The sequence below is a fragment of the Corylus avellana genome, chromosome 6, assembly GCF_965113065.1.
Source record: "Corylus avellana chromosome 6, dhCorAvel1.hap1.2, whole genome shotgun sequence".
NCBI lineage: Eukaryota > Viridiplantae > Streptophyta > Magnoliopsida > Fagales > Betulaceae > Corylus > Corylus avellana.
In genome coordinates this window covers 28668127-28687424 of record NC_142495.1, presented here as the reverse complement: position 1 = coordinate 28687424, position 19298 = coordinate 28668127, and the positions used below count along the sequence as shown (strand labels likewise).

General features: G+C 35.7%; 1 protein-coding gene and 2 pseudogenes across 2 annotated transcripts; all 3 read right to left on the bottom strand.

Moving 5' to 3' along the window:
• Positions 1-351: 351 nt before the first annotated feature.
• On the bottom strand, positions 352-4168 carry LOC132188438 (cucumisin-like; annotated as a pseudogene).
• Positions 4169-8124: 3956 nt separating this feature from the next.
• On the bottom strand, positions 8125-12141 carry LOC132187201 (cucumisin-like; annotated as a pseudogene). Its single transcript, XR_015912651.1, has 10 exons — positions 11769-12141; positions 11533-11621; positions 11270-11364; positions 10909-11151; positions 10312-10821; positions 10047-10140; positions 9443-9671; positions 9235-9354; positions 8931-9144; positions 8125-8834 (listed from the first exon to the last, which is right to left on the bottom strand). The product of XR_015912651.1 is annotated as a cucumisin-like (transcript).
• Positions 12142-14564: 2423 nt separating this feature from the next.
• On the bottom strand, positions 14565-18446 carry LOC132187370 (cucumisin). Its single transcript, XM_088517238.1, has 10 exons — positions 18277-18446; positions 18019-18107; positions 17648-17742; positions 17299-17542; positions 16695-17205; positions 16421-16524; positions 15844-16062; positions 15652-15763; positions 15348-15561; positions 14565-15254 (listed from the first exon to the last, which is right to left on the bottom strand). The coding sequence occupies exons 1-10, from the start codon at positions 18370-18372 to the stop codon at positions 14734-14736; spliced, it is 2205 nt and encodes a 734-aa protein (XP_088373364.1). The 5' UTR covers positions 18373-18446; the 3' UTR covers positions 14565-14733.
• Between the last annotated feature and the right edge of the window lie 852 nt (positions 18447-19298).

Here is a 19298-nt window from a genome sequence, read left to right as displayed (position 1 = left end):
AGATATTCTAATTCACGAGGCTTAATTTTAATTTTTTAATCTGCGCAAACTTATCCGTCATTTTTGAAATTTTTTTGAATTTAGTCATGAATTGAAGCGATAGTTTTACTAAGATAAATTACAAATATAGTAATATATATAAAAGATTAAATTTTAATATATAAAAACATTTATTATAATATAAAATATTTTTGAAATTAAATTCTAATAAAAAAAACTGCACATAATGTGAGTTATAAGCTAGTTAAATTAAAGCTAAAATCTTTATTTGGTAGACTATACAATGCAATGTAGAACTAAAGCAAATGCTCAAATAATTACAACCATTTTCCTCCATGTTCCGCCAATGCTTTCATTTTATTTGCATATTCCTTCAATTATTGATGTAATACATGTAGCATAGAATGTCACGGATCATGCAACAGACACAATGATGGGGCTCCTCACCTGGAACGTACCATCATCCCACACTAAAGCAGCAGAGGTAATAAATTTATCTCTTAATGTTCCTTCAATTGTAAGTGCAAACGATAGCCTTTGTCCAAGAGATGTAAATGATAGAATGCTAGGGTTCACTTTGATTGTAAGTCCATGCGGGGTGGTCACAATAGCTTTATATGTAGACGTTGGTGATCCAACATTGGTGATGGTCCGATTGAAAACTTGACTAATAGATTCCGAGGACAGCGTGGATAGAGCAAATGAAGGATAGTTTAGATCGAATCCCCTTCCATTAGTGGCTTTAGGACAGCTACTATTGTCCTCAGTAACAAGTTGTAATAACTTGGAATTATATCCTTCGCTGCACAAATATTTTATGTAGTCAAGTGCATCAATATCATATATTAAACCAGGATTTGGTGCCTTAAGAGGATTTATATTGCCGGCACCATATGCAAATTCAGCCTCAGGGTTAATTTCAGCACTCATGGGGGTAGCTGCAAGAAATACACCAAATTGAAATGAGTTAGTCATGGTTATGCATTGTCTAAATAATGCATACAAGCATTAAAATTATATAATTTAGATAGAAATTACCAGTAGTCATAAGGGCCGATTTGATAGCGGCAGGTGACCATGAGGGGTGAAATGATTTGATGTAGGCCGCTGCCCCTGTAGCATGTGGGCAAGCCATTGATGTCCCTGATATTATATTGTATGGTAGCAATCTCTCATCACCTTTAATTTTTGTAATTGGAGAAATTTGAGACCATGCTGCTAAGATGTTGTATCCAGGAGCCGCTAAATCCGGCTACAACAACATAAAAAATGTCTTAATTAATGAGATAATTAAGTAATACATTAGCCCAAATATATAAACAAGATTATTACTAGATTACCTTGAGAATGTTGAAAGTAGCTGGACTTGGACCCCTCGACGAGAATGAGGCTATGTATGGAGAAAATGTATCGTTACCCTCCTCACTCCTAAGAATAGTTAGGGTTGGGCTTCTGTAAATTGTTTATGTTGGTTAGGATTAGAATGTTTTGTGAACTTCTTCATTTTTAAGATATTATAGATTAATACCTTGCCGATTTTATGTATGTGTACACCTTGCTACCATCCTGCGACTCTAGGTAAGATGTAGGCAAGGGAAAAGTCGTTGAAGCTTTTGGCTCGTTTGGGCCTTGCATCACAGTACCCACTGCACCAGCTACGAATGCCACTTCCCCATTATTCAGGCCCTCGCAAAGTATAATTTTACCCTTCACTAAATTTTCGTCCAGCGAACCTTTTATACTGCAAAATCTGCGTTAATGTAGCAATAGGTTCCACTTTAGTCTTTAACTATCATGTTGGAATGTGTCTACAATTGGTATTACTATATATTATGAATCACATGGAATATTAATATTTCACCAGCTTGTTTCAAAGATTTATGCAAACAAAAGCAAATGGTTACACTTATTCTCTTTGTCTATGTATACATCAAAAAGTAGTTAAAGCTTATTCTATATATATATATATATATTTTCTAAAAAAGAAAAGAAAATTGTCGTTACCCGGAAACGGAGCTCTGGAAACCTCCTGTAGTGTTTGGTGCATCTCCACCGTAAATTATTGGGTACGTTTTATTCTTGAGGTCAAAAGTATTAATTGAAATTCCCTACACACACATGGATTAAAGAGGTTTGCAAAATTAGTAGTTTTAATTCTATGCACGTAAATTTCAACGAGGTTAAAAAAATGGTTGGATATATATATATAACTCATTGCAATTAAAATTTAAATACTAATAATTTGGTGTAATATGAAGAAAAACTCAGCATCTAGTCATAAAGCATTTTTTCTTCAGTTACCAAATGCTTGTTTTTTTTCTTTTTTGGGGGGGGGGGGGGGTTTGTGGGGGCGGTGGAATAAATTGCGCGCATAGGATCTTTTCTGGCATAGCATATAGGACATAACACGGGGAAGACTTTATAATTACCTCATAGATCTTGTTGTTACCTAATTGGACCTTAGTGGTGAACTTTCGGTCTATAGTACTTGCAGCCACAGTGAGAGACCATGGCGAAAAGTTTGTGATGGTTGCTCGACTTGGACCGTCGTTACCAGCAGCCATTGATGTTAATATTCCATTTCTCATAGCATGAAAGGCACCAATGGCCATTGAATCTTCAAAATAGAGCAAGTAGGGCACGGGAGAGGTGGGACCGATGGAGAAAGATATGATGTCAACGCCTTCAGCAATGGCATCATCAAATGCTTTAAGAATGTCAGTATCATCACAGCCAGAGCTCCAACATATTTTGTAGACAGCAATACGTGCTGATGGAACCCCTCCTCGTGCTGCTCCGAAGCCATACCCCAGTAGGCTTGCCCCGCTAACTAGGTTCCCAGCTGCTGTTGATGCAGCATGTGTCCCATGGCCATCTGAATCTCTAGGAGATTTGATATCAACTTCGTCAAATTATCGACTTTGATGGTAATATTTTGCTCCAATGATTTTGCTGCACAAGTGTAGCAACATTTGTTAGTGGTGCTTTGACTCCTTCTCTGTATGATCGTACATAGGCATTATTAGGCACATATATACGTACTTGTTGCAAGTGAAATTGGTCGAGGTGTGGCAGGTGCCCTTCCATTTGGTAGGTGGTGGACCAAATCCTTCGTCACTAAAGCTTTCTGACTCCGGCCAAATTCCACTGTCAAATACTCCTATAATAATGTCACTTTCAATAGGTCTTCTAGGAATTTGCTCTGGAAAGCCAAGAAAGTCCCATGACCTAGTTGTCTGAAGCCTTTGTTGTTTGCTAGGAAAAACAGACACTACGCCATCCATTCCTACATATTCATAATTAATGTTACAACTTACAACTTTTGTTGTAGATATACAAAACATGGGGAAAGAGATGAGGTTCACCGACCGGCTATTTTTTGAGCTTCTTGCTTGGTTAACTCCGCTGCAAATCCATTAAAACTCCTTGTGTAGCTATGGATTAAAGATTTCGGTCCAATACTACTAAGTGCAAGCATATAAATTTAACAAGTTAAACGGCTGGACACATTTTGAGTCTCCTAATAATTATGATGGGCCTTATTAATTGCCACACGTATACCCAAATTTTTATTTATTTTTTATATTGATTAAACGCTAACAAATTAACTATGAAGGCACTTTTTAGAGTTTCTTTTGGAACAAATAGGTCCCTCTGGTCAAATTTTTTATTTTGATATTATATGTCTATATCATACCAATGAAAAACATGACATGTATATCCAAATCTAAACCTAATCTGTCTTGTGGGCAATTGAAATGCGGAATGGGGTTATAAAGGGAAATTCAAGATGCTTTTATAACCTGCCAATGACTTCTTGTAGCATGCTTGTGTGAAGGGATGATGTGGAAACCTCATCCATCTGCTTGTTGCCCATGTACACAATATAAGCCTGCATACACAATATCATAGGCAGAAAATGAAACCTGTTAAATGATTCATCCCATATGAAAAAGTAGGCCAATTTTAGGGAGAGTTGGGCGTGAATAAAGTGGATAATTATAAGATCGCTTCCATATATATATATATATATATACACATATAAGATCAGCCTATAGAGAAATATGTTTACCTTTCGGTCATTCTGAGAAGCTGAGTGACCAACAAGGAGAGTGCAGGCGAGATTGATGAGGAGAAGCCATGAAAGACTAGAGCTTTTGCTTGCCATTTGGAGGGTTATGCTATAAACTTGTCTACAATGTATGTTATATATATATATATATATATATATGTAAATTAATGGAGCTGGTGGGTTTCGAAGAAGTTGGGGTTGGGGGTGCCGGGTGAAACTCTCTACCACTGATGCACGGTAAATTCACAACTAGATGACCAAGTCCAATTTAACGACGAGTGACGACAGTGCTGGATATTCTACCTAGTACCTAGTAAATTCACATGATGTAGATGTTCTACCTAGTACCTATATATATATATATATATATATGTTCGAGAACTCAATCTTAGGAAGTTCTGAAATGGTCAGACATGGCAGCCACCAGCTTGCAGAGAGTGTTATAAGTCTTCATCTGCTACCAAAGCTTCCACGCAAGTCGAAGTCTTTTTACTCAATCTGGGCTTCCCAGTCAGTGATTGACTCCTGTCAGATCTGGACTGTGTTTTGAAAAGCCCATCGAAAAGTTGCCCAAAGACTCGGATATATGTGCCCCGGCTCATCCAAGCAATATGGGTTGGACAGGTCATCGTATGTGTGCCCAATTGATCCTAGGCCTGCGCAGTAGACCCATCATTGCACCAGACTTTTTCTTGGCCGGCCCAATATCGTTGTATCCTGCTCCCTGGTCCAAAAGGAAAGTAAAAAAAAAAAAAAAAAAACTATTTAACTTGCTAAAGTCTACGGTCTCAACATCAAAGCGAGGCATCTATCTGTCTATTATTATTATTATTAAAAAAAAAAAAAAAAAAACTTCTAACTGATCGCATGGTAACGCTTGTATCTCACTTCCATTTGATTGGAATGACGTGATAGTGTTTATTCGTCTTCAAAAAATTTTAAACGAACAATGCGTTCAGCAATTAAATGTCATTAATATATTAAGGGATTTCCTATTAGAGATAAAGATCAAAGCCATCTACAAGATAAACCACAAGAGGAATCATGATCTAGAAGGAGATAATATTTATAGTCTAAGAGTTTACATTGTATTATAGCTCTTAGACTGGTTCAAATATTATCTATTAGCTAGATTAGATATAGTTCAAATATTATCTACTAGTTAGAGTAAGATACATAGTCATTGTATAGTTACCGTTATGATTAACATTTCCTCTATGTGAACTATTTCATCTATGTGAAAAAAGCGCATTCTTTACTAGCCTATGAGGCTATGAGTTACATCATTAGCTTCCAATACCTATTGACAACATTAATTTAATTTCATAGGTCGGGCTAAAGGAAAATGATCCTCTCAATTTTAAATCTTCTAATTTCTTCTATTTAATGCATTTTGAAAGGTAGTATAGTCTAAAAGTTTTAAGAGCCTATTTAGGATTGTGTTTGAAAAATAGAGCGTTTAAGTCAAAAAAAGCTTTTGGGCAAAAACTTTATATTTAAGCTTTTGCCAAAAAGTGTTTTTTGGTCATTTTTGGGCTTTTTGGACACTTAAAAGCGCTTTTAATTTTTTTACTAAACAAGTACGTTTTTTTTTTTTTTTTTTTTTTTTTTTCAAACGAGCTTTTTGAGTGTTAAAAGCATTTTTAAGCCCCTCAAACGCAATCCCAAACAGGTCCTAAATGCCCCACCTTTCAAAATGCACTAAATGGAAAAAATGGAGGAGATTTGAAATGTAGAGGATCATTTTTTCAGATTAAATGGTTTTATACTCATAACTCGAAATGAGCTTATATTAAATGGGTTAATTGACCTATATAATTTTATACTCATATATCGAAACAAGCCGAATTCAACACGCAAATATGAATTATCACCTTTAAAGTTGAGATATTTATTATTATGTTTTTTAAATAATATAAAAATTCTAACGATTTAAGATTCAAAGAATGCTGAGTCCATTCCAAGAAGGTAGGTGATACTACATAAAACAAACGATAGCCAATTTCACAAATGACCCTCCAACGCAGGCAAAACGTTATTGAAAGATAAAAAAAAGGTGAATAAAAGGAAATCTTCTTGTACAAGATAGTATCATTAAAGAAGACTTTTTTTTAACAAAAGCAAACTTGTTTTACGGGTTGCCCTTTCTTATTTTACTAAATAATGTGTAGGCTATCAAACATATATTCTATTCCACGTTAAGCATTCACATTGAACTTTGCAAGTCAAAAAGGTTATTTTGGCCAGCCATATAACAAAAGGCAGTAAAAAAAAGGTTCTCGGTCTGAAGGGTAGAGCTAGTAGGACGAGAAATGATGTTGTCGTTTTGTTTTGATATGGAAGAAATGGAGAAAGGAAGAAAGATCAAGGAAGGAAGTTTCCACCATCAAGGTGGTGGCTCAATAACTCAAAATTTTTTTTCAGGGAACATGTAATAAGGTGTTGGTTCGAATATCTGAAATAGAGAATCCTCACATATGCTTGATTAGTATTAGTCGCTTTGGATTTCTATTGATATCTTGATGAGGCTGTGTCAGGCTATGACTTAGTCGGATTTAAAGGAGTGCTTGTGACTCTTGTACAGCTCTCAGATGCTACTATGATCACGCTTAAGTAGGATAGCTACAATTAGTCTCTCCAGCCTAACCTTTTGAATAAAAAAAAATAAAAGAAGGAGGAATTTCCCTTTGGACTCATCTGATCTTTTCTTTCCCTCCCATGGGATAGAAAAAGGATGAGTTATAATCTAGGCTTTTACTTATACTCTTTGGTTTCCAAAAGCCCACTAGGTTTTGGAAAGCCCAATGCAAGTTGCCCAAAGACCTGGATATATATCTATCCGGGCTCATCTGAGCAATCTGGATTGGTGGGCCATTTTATGTGTACCCAACTGATCCTAGGCCAGCGCACAAGACCCATCATTGCACGAGATTTTTCTTCGGCCGCCCCAAGATCGTTGTATCCTGCTATCTGGCCTAAAAGGAAAAAAATTGTAGCATTTTTTTTTTTTTTTGGGTGAAAGTGATCAGTTAATTAATATTTTAACGATCAATATTACAAAATCTTACCAATTTTCGCTTGGTTTGCATTGCCAACAAGTAGCCAGCCAATGACAAGTTGATTTGGTCTCCCAAAAAGGTACTATTTAGTGACAAATTAGTGATTGTTTTCATTTAATTAAGAGAAATGCTAAGTGTTTTTTTTTGTGTTCTTTTAATTTTATGTGAATATTATTTTTTAAAAATCAGATGAGAAAAATAAGAGCAATTTTTTTTTTTATATAATTTTTTAGAAAATAATATCCCTTTAGAGTTAAAAAAAAGAAAAAAAAAACAAAAAAACAAAAAAGACACAAGAATAACAACCCAACATTTCACTTTAACTAATTGACATATATTTATTAAGGAATTGATTCCTCTCTCTTTATATCCCGTCGCGAAAAAGATAGAAAAATTTACAAAGAAAAAAAGAGCTTTAAACAAAAAAAGAATATTTAATTAAAATAAAGAAATATTTAAAGAAATTGATATTTAATAATTTTAAAAAAATCTAGTTAAATAAAAAAAATACATTTAAAAAAAAGAAATTAAAAAGTTTGATGAGAATGCTCTGACAAACTTTAAGAGTGAGTTTGGCTGCAAATGCAGGTACTGAGGTACATAAACTTTTGTGGCTGTAAACCAAAGCTTCAGCGGTCGTACTATTTCACATGCCCATAATTATTATTCAACGTCAAAGGGCCATTAAAAAGAGAAGAAGGCAATAATGTCGTTGGTTCAGATATGTTTAAAGTCTATGACATGGGAGAAGAAAGCAACCATATCAAATGAGAACCAGGTAATGGATCATGGTTAACATTATATTAATTTACAAATTTAAAATGATGTATATATTGTCATATATATGTTATTGCATTATTTAATTTTTTAAAAATAACATGACATCACCATTAAATAGAACAAAATAACATTTTGACTATAAAATTATCCTCCACCTCTCCTATTCCCTCAAATAAACCATGTCCCCCAAGTTGACCAAGTTACCTAAAAAAGTTTGAAAACAACTAAGAAAAAGAGCGTTAAATTAGAAATAGAGTCGTAATTTGGTACACTACAATGTAGTGCAAAACTAGAACAAAGGCTCAAATTACAACTATTTTCCTCCATCTTCTAACTGTACCATCCTTCAAATCTGTTGCCTCAATTATTTACCTAATGCATGTGGCATAAAATGTGAACGAATCATGCAACAGACGCTACAATGGGGCTCCTTACCTGGAAGGTACCATCATCCCACACTAAAGCAACAGAGACAACCGAATTCTCTATCGTTCCTTTGATCGTGAGCGCAAATGATAGCTTTTGGCCAAGAGATGTGAATGATAGAACTCTAGGGTTCACTTTGATTGTAAGTCCAAGCGGGGTGGTTACGATAGCTTTATAGGTAGAAGTTGGTGATCCAACATTGGTAACGGTCCGATTGAAAACTTGACTAATAGATTTCGAGGGCGGCGTGGATAGGGCAAATGAAGGATAGTTTAGATCGAAGACGCTTCCATTGGTGGCTTCAGAACAAGTACCGTTGTTCCCGGCAAGAATTTTTAATAACTTAGTATTATATCCTTGTCCACACAAAAATTTTATGTAGTCAAGTGTATCAATATCATATACTAAACCAGGATGCAGAGCTTGAAAAGGGTTTATATTGCCTGCACCGTATGCAAATTCAGCCTTTGGATTCTTTCCAGCACTCATGGGAGTAGCTGCAAATAATATGACAAATTGGAGTAGTGACTTTGTCGTGGTTATGGTACTCTACACTAAATAAAAAAGATTGGGGGATTAGATATAGGTGTTACCAGTAGTCATAAGAGTCGACTTGATAGTAGCAGGAGACCATGTGGGGTGGATGGATTTAATGTAGGCAGCCAACCCTGAAGCATGTGGGCAAGCCATTGAAGTCCCTGACTGTATATTGTATGATAGTGCTCTCTTATCGACATCCACTTCAGAAATTGGGGAAATGGGAGACCAAGCTGCTAGAATATTAACTCCGGGAGCAGCTAAATTTGGCTACAAAAAGAAAAAGAAAAAAGCTTCCAATTAATGAGAAAAAGTAATAAAAGGAAGCAAATGTAAATAAGATTATTACATGGTAATTACCTTGAGAATGTTGGGTGTAGCAGGATTAGGACCCCTTGATGAGAAGGGAGGAATGTAAGGGGCAAATGTATCGTTACATTCACTGGTCTTAGACTCTTACGAATAGTCGAAGTTGGTCCCTTGCAGACCGTGTATACATAGATATTCATAATTAAGCTTAGTCTGTTTCATGAACTTGTTTATGGTCTAATTTATTTTAGATTTATACCTTGCCGTATTTACGTATACGGAAACGCTGCTAGCATCATCCGGGCGCAGGGAAGATGCGGGCAAGGGAAAAGAGAAAGCAACAACATCAGTGAGTCGGCCTTGATACAAAGTGCCAACTGCACCTGCTGAGAGTGGCCCTATCCCATCACCCAGGCCATCACAAAGGACAATTTTATCTTTCACCAAATTTTGGTCCAGTGTATCTGGGTTGCAAAGCCTGCATCGGAACAATAAGTTCCACTTTAACTATCATGCATGTTGGAAAGTGTATACAATTGCTACTAGTATTTTTTAAGTGCAAATAAGGTACTATAGTTTTTACTTCGTATTTTTCATGAACTTGACGTGATAATCCATAGTGTTCGACTTGATTAATTAAATATGAACAGACATGTCAAATTATAAGAGAATTATAGTAAGAATTATAATATTCCGAATATTTTGCTATCAGACAAGGAATATTTCACTTGCTAGTTTCATAGTTTTGTGCAAACACAAGGAAAAGGTTAAACTTATTCCCTTTGTCAATATGCACATCAAACTTAATATTTTAAAACAAAGAAATAATCATGTTGGGTTTTTGTAGATTTTGTAGTTACCTGGACCCGCATCTCCTTCTGTGGTGTTTGGTGCATCACCGCCATAAATGATTGGATAAGTTTTGTTCTTGAGGTCAAATGGATTAATTGAAAGTCCCTACACATGCAAAGAGCAAATGATTTCTCCAAATTAGTTTGAAGTGTTAATTCTAGGCACGTGTACTATTTCCAATTCCACATGATTAAGCTAGCAAATGGTTGGATAAATTGCACAGAATATTTTCATGCATAACAGAGGAACAAAACAGGGGCTGGATTTTCAAAGTACCTGATAGATTTTCTTGTTACCCAATGGACCTCAGTAACGAACGTTCGATCTATACTGCTTGCAGCCACAGAGAGAGACCATGGCGCAAAGTTTGTGATGGTTGCCAGACCTGGACCCTTGTTGCCAATAGAACTTGATGCCAAGATTCCATTTCTCATAGCATGAAAGGCACCAATGGAAATCGAATCGGTAAAATAGGTCCCAGCAGATCCACCGACGGAAATAGATATTATGTCGACGCCATCAGCGATGGCATCATCAAATGCAGCAAGAATGTCAGCATCATAACAGCCAAAGGACCAACATACTTTGTAAACAGCAATGCGTGCCGATGGAACCGCTCCTCGTGCTGTTCCCAAGCCAACGCCCTGTACGCTTGCCATGTCAACCACGCTCCCACCTGCTGTTGATGCAATATGCGATCCATGGCCCTCTGAGTCTCTTGGAGATTTTACATCAGTTTCATCAAATTCTCCTAAGCTATTGTAATATTTTGCTCCAATGATTTTACTGCATAAAGTGTATCAACATTTTTCTTAGTAGTGCTTTTGAGTCTTTCTACATGCATGTTTTTGTGCATTTAGTGAGCTTACATACTTGTTGCAAGTAAAATTAGTTGAGGCTTGGCAGGTGCCCCTCCATTTGCTAGGTGGCGGACCAAATCCTTTGTCATTAAAACTGTCGGACTCCGGCCAAATTCCAGTGTCAAGAACTCCTATAATAATGTTGCTTTCAACAGTTGTTCGTTGAACTTTATGTGGAAATCCGAGAAAGTCCCACGACCTTGTTGTATGAAGTTTTTTCAGTTCGTTAGGAACACGGGCACTACGCCGTCCATTCCTACAATTTTCAATTTCACAAATTCCTACAATTTTCAATTTCACAACATCAACACGCCGTTAAAAAAACATGGGTAAATTCCAAGAATCCTGGGGGGAAGGGGATTTTGTTCACTGACCAGCCATTTTTTGAGCTTCTTGCTCGGCTAATTCCACTACAAATCCATTGAAACTTCTGCTGTAGCTATAGAGTAGTGATTCTGGTCCAACATTGCTGAATGCAGGTATATAAATATGTTGGAGGTCAAACAGGAAAACATTACAGAAAAAAATATAATTTGGGAAAAGAAAATTTTGAAGTCGAAAAGCACGATATAACTGGAAATTGAAGCATCAGATGACAAGTTTGTATATAATGGTTTCATCGTAATGTTTTTATAACCTGCCAATGGCTTCTTGTAGCATGCTTGTGTGAAGGGATGATGTGGAAACCTCGTCCATCTTCCTGTTGCCCATGTACACAATATAAGCCTGCGTGCACAACATTATAGGTAGAAAATGAAGTCTGTTAAATCATCCCACATGAAAAGAAGGCCAATTTTAGAGAGATTTGGCCCTGAATAAAGTGGGTAATCAGAAGATCGCTTTCCATAAAATGCATTAGAGAGAGATATATACCTTTCGGTCATTTTGAGAAACTGAATGAGCAAGAAGGAGAGTAGAGGCGAGACTGATGAGCAGCAGCCATGAAAGACTCAAGCTTTTGCTTGCCATTGGATCGTCAGCTATAAACTTGGCGATCTACTGCCCGTATTTTATGCAGTTATCTTCATATATCCATTTTCACAATAAATTTGGACACAAGTAACTGTACAAGGCTTTATTGCTAGAAATTAAGCCACGAGATATGGGTTTTAAAACTGTGGGGTGCGGCTTCCAGATGAAATGATAGTGGACGGGCCACGCGTTTCCCTCTGTCTTAAGTTTCTTGAGGGTGGGCCAGAGAAAGAGCTTCCAATCAAGTCGTCTTCCCCGGGAAGACGAGGACAGAGGAAAGGAAGTTGCGAACAATGAACATGTATTTTGGCTGCTTTTGCTTGTTACAAATGATGATGATTTTGACAGTACTAATTGACAGTGTTCGCTATTATATATTTTATTATTTTAAAATTATGTTTCTTACTCAAACCCATTTCCTTTCCTAACCCAATTGGTTTTCTTTTTATTTTATTTTATTTTTATTATTTTATTTTTTAAAATTGGATTTCCTGCTTTCATTACTCAAAAAAGCTTACTGGTGGCTTACAAATACTGAATACATACGGGAATATCCTCTACTCACATGTGATGCCCCCGATGGCTAAAGCCATTCGGCAATATGAGCAGCTATGTTAGTCAATCGTTTTACATGACTAAATTTCCAATTTGCCTCACCATGTAGTAGAGTTTTGGCATCATTAATCAAATGCCCGTAATTGGTCCAGCACTTACCTTCCTTCCGTATTGCTTGAATAACCTCTAATGAGTACCCCTCTAGCTTAACGTGCGTGAGCTCCATCTGGCGCCCCATGTCAACGGTGTTCCTAAAGCTTCCGCCACAATAGGGTCCAAGATACGGATGTGTGATACATTTTGCTGCCACCAATTCGTTGAGGTGATCACGTACCAACATTTTGCTAACCCAATTCATTTGATTGCTCTTTATTTATTAGATTTTATAAGAAAATTTTGGTTAAATTCTTGAGTAATGCTACACTTATAATTATAGGAAATGCTAAGTGTTCTTAAGGTCTTAGTGTATATTATTTTCTAAAAAAATAAATTAAAAAAAAAAGTAACCCTTATTTCTCTTACCAAATTTTTAAAAAATAATATTCACTTCGAATCAGTAGAACATGAGGAGAATACCTAACATTACCCTATAATTATTTTACAACTTATTGATACATGATTAAGGAACATATAGGCACTTGTATAATTCCATTGGATAAACTTTAATCTTGATCAGCTATATGCTCGTTTGATCATCAAACATTTTGTCGTGATTTCAAAATGTTAATGAAATATTAAAAAAAAAAAAAGAAAAAAAGAAAAGAAAAGAAAATGGACAAACAAAAGGGAATCTCTATCTTATAAAAAAATAATTTCTTGTACAAGATAATTAATATCTTTCAAGAGGGCTATTTTTTAACTAGAGCAAACTTTTTAACTGATTTTCGCTGCTTACTTTACGAAATATTGCAGTCTATCAACCATATATTCTCTGCCATGTTATTATTCTAGGATTTGGCTTAATTAGGTGCTAATCATCATATGTCCTATAGTTTTTTCAACGGTCAAGATTTAATTTTACCCTTTTTTTCTTTCTCATAAAAAAATTAAATTAAAAATGAACCGTTAAAAACTATAACAAATGTATTGTAATTTTTTTTTTTTTAAGTGTAGACATGTCTCCCAAGGGTCTGACTTTGCTGCATAATTAAAACATTTAACAACAATTTTATTCGTTTGATAAAAAAATTTTAAACATTAAATTTTTATTTTTTGGTTAAAAAAATTATCTGCCATAAGTTAAATGTAAAAATAATTTTAAGTGTATTATAAGCGTGTTATGTTAGAAGTTTTTTTGTTAATGCATTTTTTTCTTCTAAAAAGTAAAAAAACTTAAACCAATTTTTTTGAATAAAAAAATTAGGGTGTGAATTTTTTTTTTTTAAAAAAAATCATTTTTTTTTCTGGAAGATATATATTTTTTTCGAACTTATTGGAGTATTTTTGTCTTATTGAAAAACATTTAGAGTCATTTTTGTAGAGATATTGTCAATTTTTTGATAGTTTAGTTTCAATTGAAAGTTTGGGATGAAACATTGTCAATTAGGTGATAGTTTGAGAGGGGTGAACGTTTTCCATAAAATCAATCTCTAAATCAACAAGGGCTTGTGAAGAAGAAAAATAAAATGTTAACTTTTATTGTTACATCATCTCAATTGTAAGACAACAGTCTACTAAAAGAAATGATATACACTCTTGCTCTCACACTCTTAGTCAATCCTACTCCCTAATGTAACTTTTAAAATTATCGTTAATCAAAATCAATAATAATTCATCCCAAAACTAATGACTATTTTAAAAGTCATGTGAGAGAGTATGAGAGTGAGGTTGTAAGAATGGAAATGTGTGTAGCATTACTTGTCTACTAAATACCATTTCTCTTTTGAAAAAATTTCTGTACTAAGGCAACTTCTCTCTTATATGATCTTATGTGATTAGATCATGATTTTTTGTTGTTGTTGGGATTTGTGTTATAAATATTAATAAATTTTTCATATTTCTAATAAAATATTGAAAAATATACTTTTATGCTGGCACTCATTTTTCATACAAGTCAAACACTAATTTTTTTTTTTTTTTTTCTAAAAATCAATTTTGTTTGAAAATATTTTTGAACGAAAATTACATCGAAACAAAGGAACCTAAAGTATAAAAAGACTTATTATTTAGTGCAGTAAACGCATTGCAGAACTTTAGCAAAGGCTCAAATTACAACTATTTTCCTATATGTTCTGCCACTGCTTTCATATGCATATTTCTTCAAAGCTTTTGCTCCAATTACGTAATACATGTAGAATAGAATGTGCACGGATCATGCAACTGACACTACAATGGGGCTCCTCACTCGGAAGGTACCATCATCCCACACTAAAGCAGCAGAGACAACAGAATTCTCTATCGTTCCTTCGATCGTGAGCGCAAACGATAGCTTTTGGCCAAGTGATGTGAATGATAGAACACTAGGGTTCACTTTGATTGTAAGTCCAAGCGGGGTGGTCACAATAGCTTTATACGTAGACATTGATGATCCAACATTGGTGACGGTCCGATTGAAAACTTGACTAATAGATTCTGAGGGCGGCGTGGATAGGGCAAAGGAAGGATAGTTTAGATCGAAGACGCTTCCATTTGTGGCTTCAGAACAAGTATTGTTGTCCCCAGCAAGAATTTGTAATAACTTAGTATTATATCCTTGTCCACACAAAAATCTTACGTAGTCAAGTGCATCAATATCATATACTAAACCCGGATGCACAGCTTGAATAGGATTTACATTGCCTGCACCATATGCAAATTCAGCTTCTGGGTTCTTTCCAGCACTCATGGGGGTAGCTGCAAATAATACATCAAATTAGAGTGAGTTTATCGTGGTTATGGTACTCGGCACTAAATAATCAAGATTGCGGAACTAGATATAGCTATTACCAGTAGTCAAAAGGGCCGACTTGATAGCGGCAGGGGACCATGTGGGGTGAAAGGATTTGATGTAGGCAGCCACCCCTGAAGCATGTGGGCAAGCCATTGATGTCCCAGACAGTATATTGTATGAAAATGCTCTCTTATCAACATCCACTTCAGAAATTGGGGAAATTGGAGACCAAGCTGCTAGAATGTTAACTCCGGGAGCAGCTAAATCTGGCTGCAACAAAATAAAATAAAAAATTCCAATTAATGAGAAAAAGTATGAAAAGTAAACAAATGTAAATATGATTATTACAAGGTTAATTACCTTGAGAATATTGGGTGTAGTAGGATTAGGACCCCTTGATGAGAAGGGGGGAATGTAAGGGGCAAATGTATCTTTACGCTCATTGGTCTTACGAATAGTCGCAGTTGGTCCCCTGTCATAGATATTCATAATTAAGCCTAGTATATATGTTTCATGAACTTCTTTATAGTCTAATTTATTTTAGATTTATACCTTGTCGTATTTACGTATAAGGAAACACTGCGAGCATCGTTCGAGCGAAGGGAAGATGCGGGCAAGGGAAAAGAGTAAGCAGTAACATCAGTGAGTCGGCCTTGATACACAGTGCCAACTGCACCGGCTGAGAGTGGCCCTATCCCTTCACCTAAGCCATCACAAAGAACAATTTTACCTTTCACCAAATTTTGGTCCAGCGTATCTTCGTCGCAAAACCTACATCGTAATAATAAGTTCCAATAAGTTCAACTTTAACTATTATTTTTCGAGTGCAGACAAGGATATATATTATAGTTTTTACGATGTATCCCTTGTGAGCTTAATGTGATAGTTCATAGTGTTCGACTTGTTTAATTAATTATGGACTATCAAGACCATCTATAGGAATATTGTAGTAAAAACCATAATATTTCAAATATTTTGCAACAAAACAAGAAATATTTCCCCTTCTTGTTAGATAGCTTTGCGCAAACACAAGCAAAAGGTTAAACATATTCCCTTTGTCTATACGTACATCAAACTAATTATTTTGAAACAAGGAATTATGTTGGGTTTTTGTTGATTTTGTCGTTACCTGGATGAGAGCCCCGAATAACCTTGTGTGGTGTTTGGTGCATCACCGCCATATATTATTGGATAAGTTTCGTTCTTGAGGTCAAATGTATTAATTGAAAGTCCCTACACATGCAGGAGCAAATGGTTTCTCCAAATTAGTTTCAAGTGTTAATTCTAGGCACGTGTACTATTTCTAATTCCACTTGATTAAGCTAGCAAATGGTTGGATAAATTGCACAGAATATTTGGATGCATAGCAGAGGACCAAAACAGGGGATGGACTTTATAAATACCTCATAGATCTTGTTGTTACCCAATTGGACCTCAGTAACGAACGTTCGATCTATAGCGCTTGCAGCCACAGAGAGAGACCATGGCGAAAAGTTTGTGAGGGTTGCCCGACCTGGACCCCCGTTACCAATAGAAGTTGATGCCAAGATTCCATTTCTCATAGCATGAAACGCACCAATGGAAATTGAATCGGTAAAATAGTTCCCACTAAGTCCACCGATGGAAATAGATATTATGTCCACGCCATCAGCGATGGCGTCATCAAATGCTGCAAGAATGTCAGCATCAAAACAGCCATCGGACCAACATACTTTGTAAACAGCAATGCGAGCGCATGGAACCGCTCCTCGTGCTGTTCCCAAGCCAATGCCCTGCACGCTTGCCATGTTAACCACGCTCCCACCTGCTATTGATGCAGTATGCGTCCCATGGCCATCTGAGTCTCTTGGAGATTTTATATCAGTTTCGTCAAAATCTCCAGAGCTACGGTAATATTGTGCTCCAACGATTTTACTGCATAAATTGTGTTACAAGTTACAAACATTCATTAGTTTTGAGCCTTTCTACATGTGTGTGTGTATTTGTGCATTTTGTGAACAAACATACTTGTTGCAAGTAAAATTGGTTGAGGCTCGGCAGGTGCCCTTCCATTTTGTAGGTGGTGGCCCAAATCCTTTGTCATTAAAGCTATTAGACTCGGGCCAAATTCCACTATCAATAACTCCAATAATGATGTCACTTTCAACAGCTGTTCGTTGAACTTTCTGCGAAAATTCGAGGAAGTCCCACGACCGTGTTGTTTGAAGCTTTTTCTGTTTATTAGGAAAGACGGATACTACGCCTTTCATTCCTAAATATTCATTGTCACAACATCAATATGTCGCGGTAGAAATAGAAAACATAGGAAAATTTCAAGAATCCCCACCATTGGGGGGAGAGACTTTTGTTCACTGACCGGCCATTTTTTGGGCTTCTTGTTCGGTTAGTTCCACTGCAAATCCACTGAAACTTTTGCTGTAGCTATAGAGTAATGATTCTGGTCCAACATTGCTGAATGCAGGTATATAAATATGTTGGAGGTCAAACAGGAACACATTAGAGAAGGAATATGATTTGGAAAAAGAGAAGTTTTGAAGTCGAGTGACATAATGGTCTACTTATAGATCAAACAAAGTTAAAAAAAATTACCCAATTTAATTAGGATCTTGAAAGAAATAGTTTAGTTATGATGAAATGATGAACAATTCGAAAAGCACACATAACAGGAAATTCAAGCATCAGATGACAAGTTTGTATATAATGGCTTCATTGTTCTGCTTTTATAACCTGCCAATGGCTTCTTGTAGCATGCTTGTGTGAAGGGATGATGTGGAAACCTCGTCCATCTTCCTGTTGCCCAAGTACACAATATAAGCCTGCGTGCACAACATTAGAGGTAGAAAATGAAGTCTGTTAAATCATCCCACATGAAAAGCTAGAAGGACAATTTTAGAGAGATTTGGCCCTGAATAAAGTGGGTAATCAGAAGATCGCTTTCCATAAAATGCATTAGACATTAGCTATAGAGTATAGAGAGATATATACCTTTCGGTCATTCTGAGAAACTGAATGAGCAACAAGGAGAGTGGAGGCGAGACTGATGAGCAGCAGCCATGAAAGACTCAAGCTTTTGCTTGCCATTGGAGTGTCAGCTATAAACTTGGCGATCTATCGCGCGTATTTTATGCGGTTATATATCTTCGTATAAGGACCAGAAATGGTTCTTATATAATAAGTTCTTTCCGGAAAAAGCTCTAAATATTTCACATTGTAATTTCATTTCTCATATAAATTAAATTCCGACGACCCGTGTCCGTGGACTGAGTTCAACCGAATGAGATAAGTTTTGTAAGGCCAATGATTAAAGAGGAAAGTCTCCATAAAGACCAAATCAATGCCCGGCCAGTACCCCGTGTTTTTTTTTTGTTTTTTGTTTTAGTTGCAAAGGGCAAGTGGGAGGCTTCTTTGTGGAATTTGAACCTATGTCTTAATACCTACGAACTACTTTAAAAATTCTTTTACGTCATTAACTGCCACCCTAATAATCCATTATATGATTTAAAAATGACACAGACTTCCTTACTAAGAGAACTTCTCTTTTATATATATATATATATATATATATATATATATATATAAAGGTTGTTACATGAAAATTCACTAACAATTCCACTTTTTTACCCTTCTCTATTTATTTACGGTTCATGAGTAAATAAAATTCAAGTTTTTGTTCAAGTTTTTAAGTTCATTTTCTCATAAAATTCAAAGTCCACATAAATTATGAATTCCACAGCCTAGGGACGACCTAAGGTCAATCAAATTGGTAGAATTTTGGAGACGATTATTAGAGTGGAAAATTCTCCATGAAGTCCATGACTCCATATCAAGGTTGAAATATTAGTTTTAAAAGCTGATTTCCTTTTAGCTCCGTTTGTTTCGGCATAAATTTATTTTTTATTTTTTATTTTTCAGTGTTTGGTGCGATGAAAAATAATAGTCAACAAAAAACATTTTTTGATTTGACCAAAAAATTTCTTTAATTTTTGCTAAATAATTTCTATTTTTAG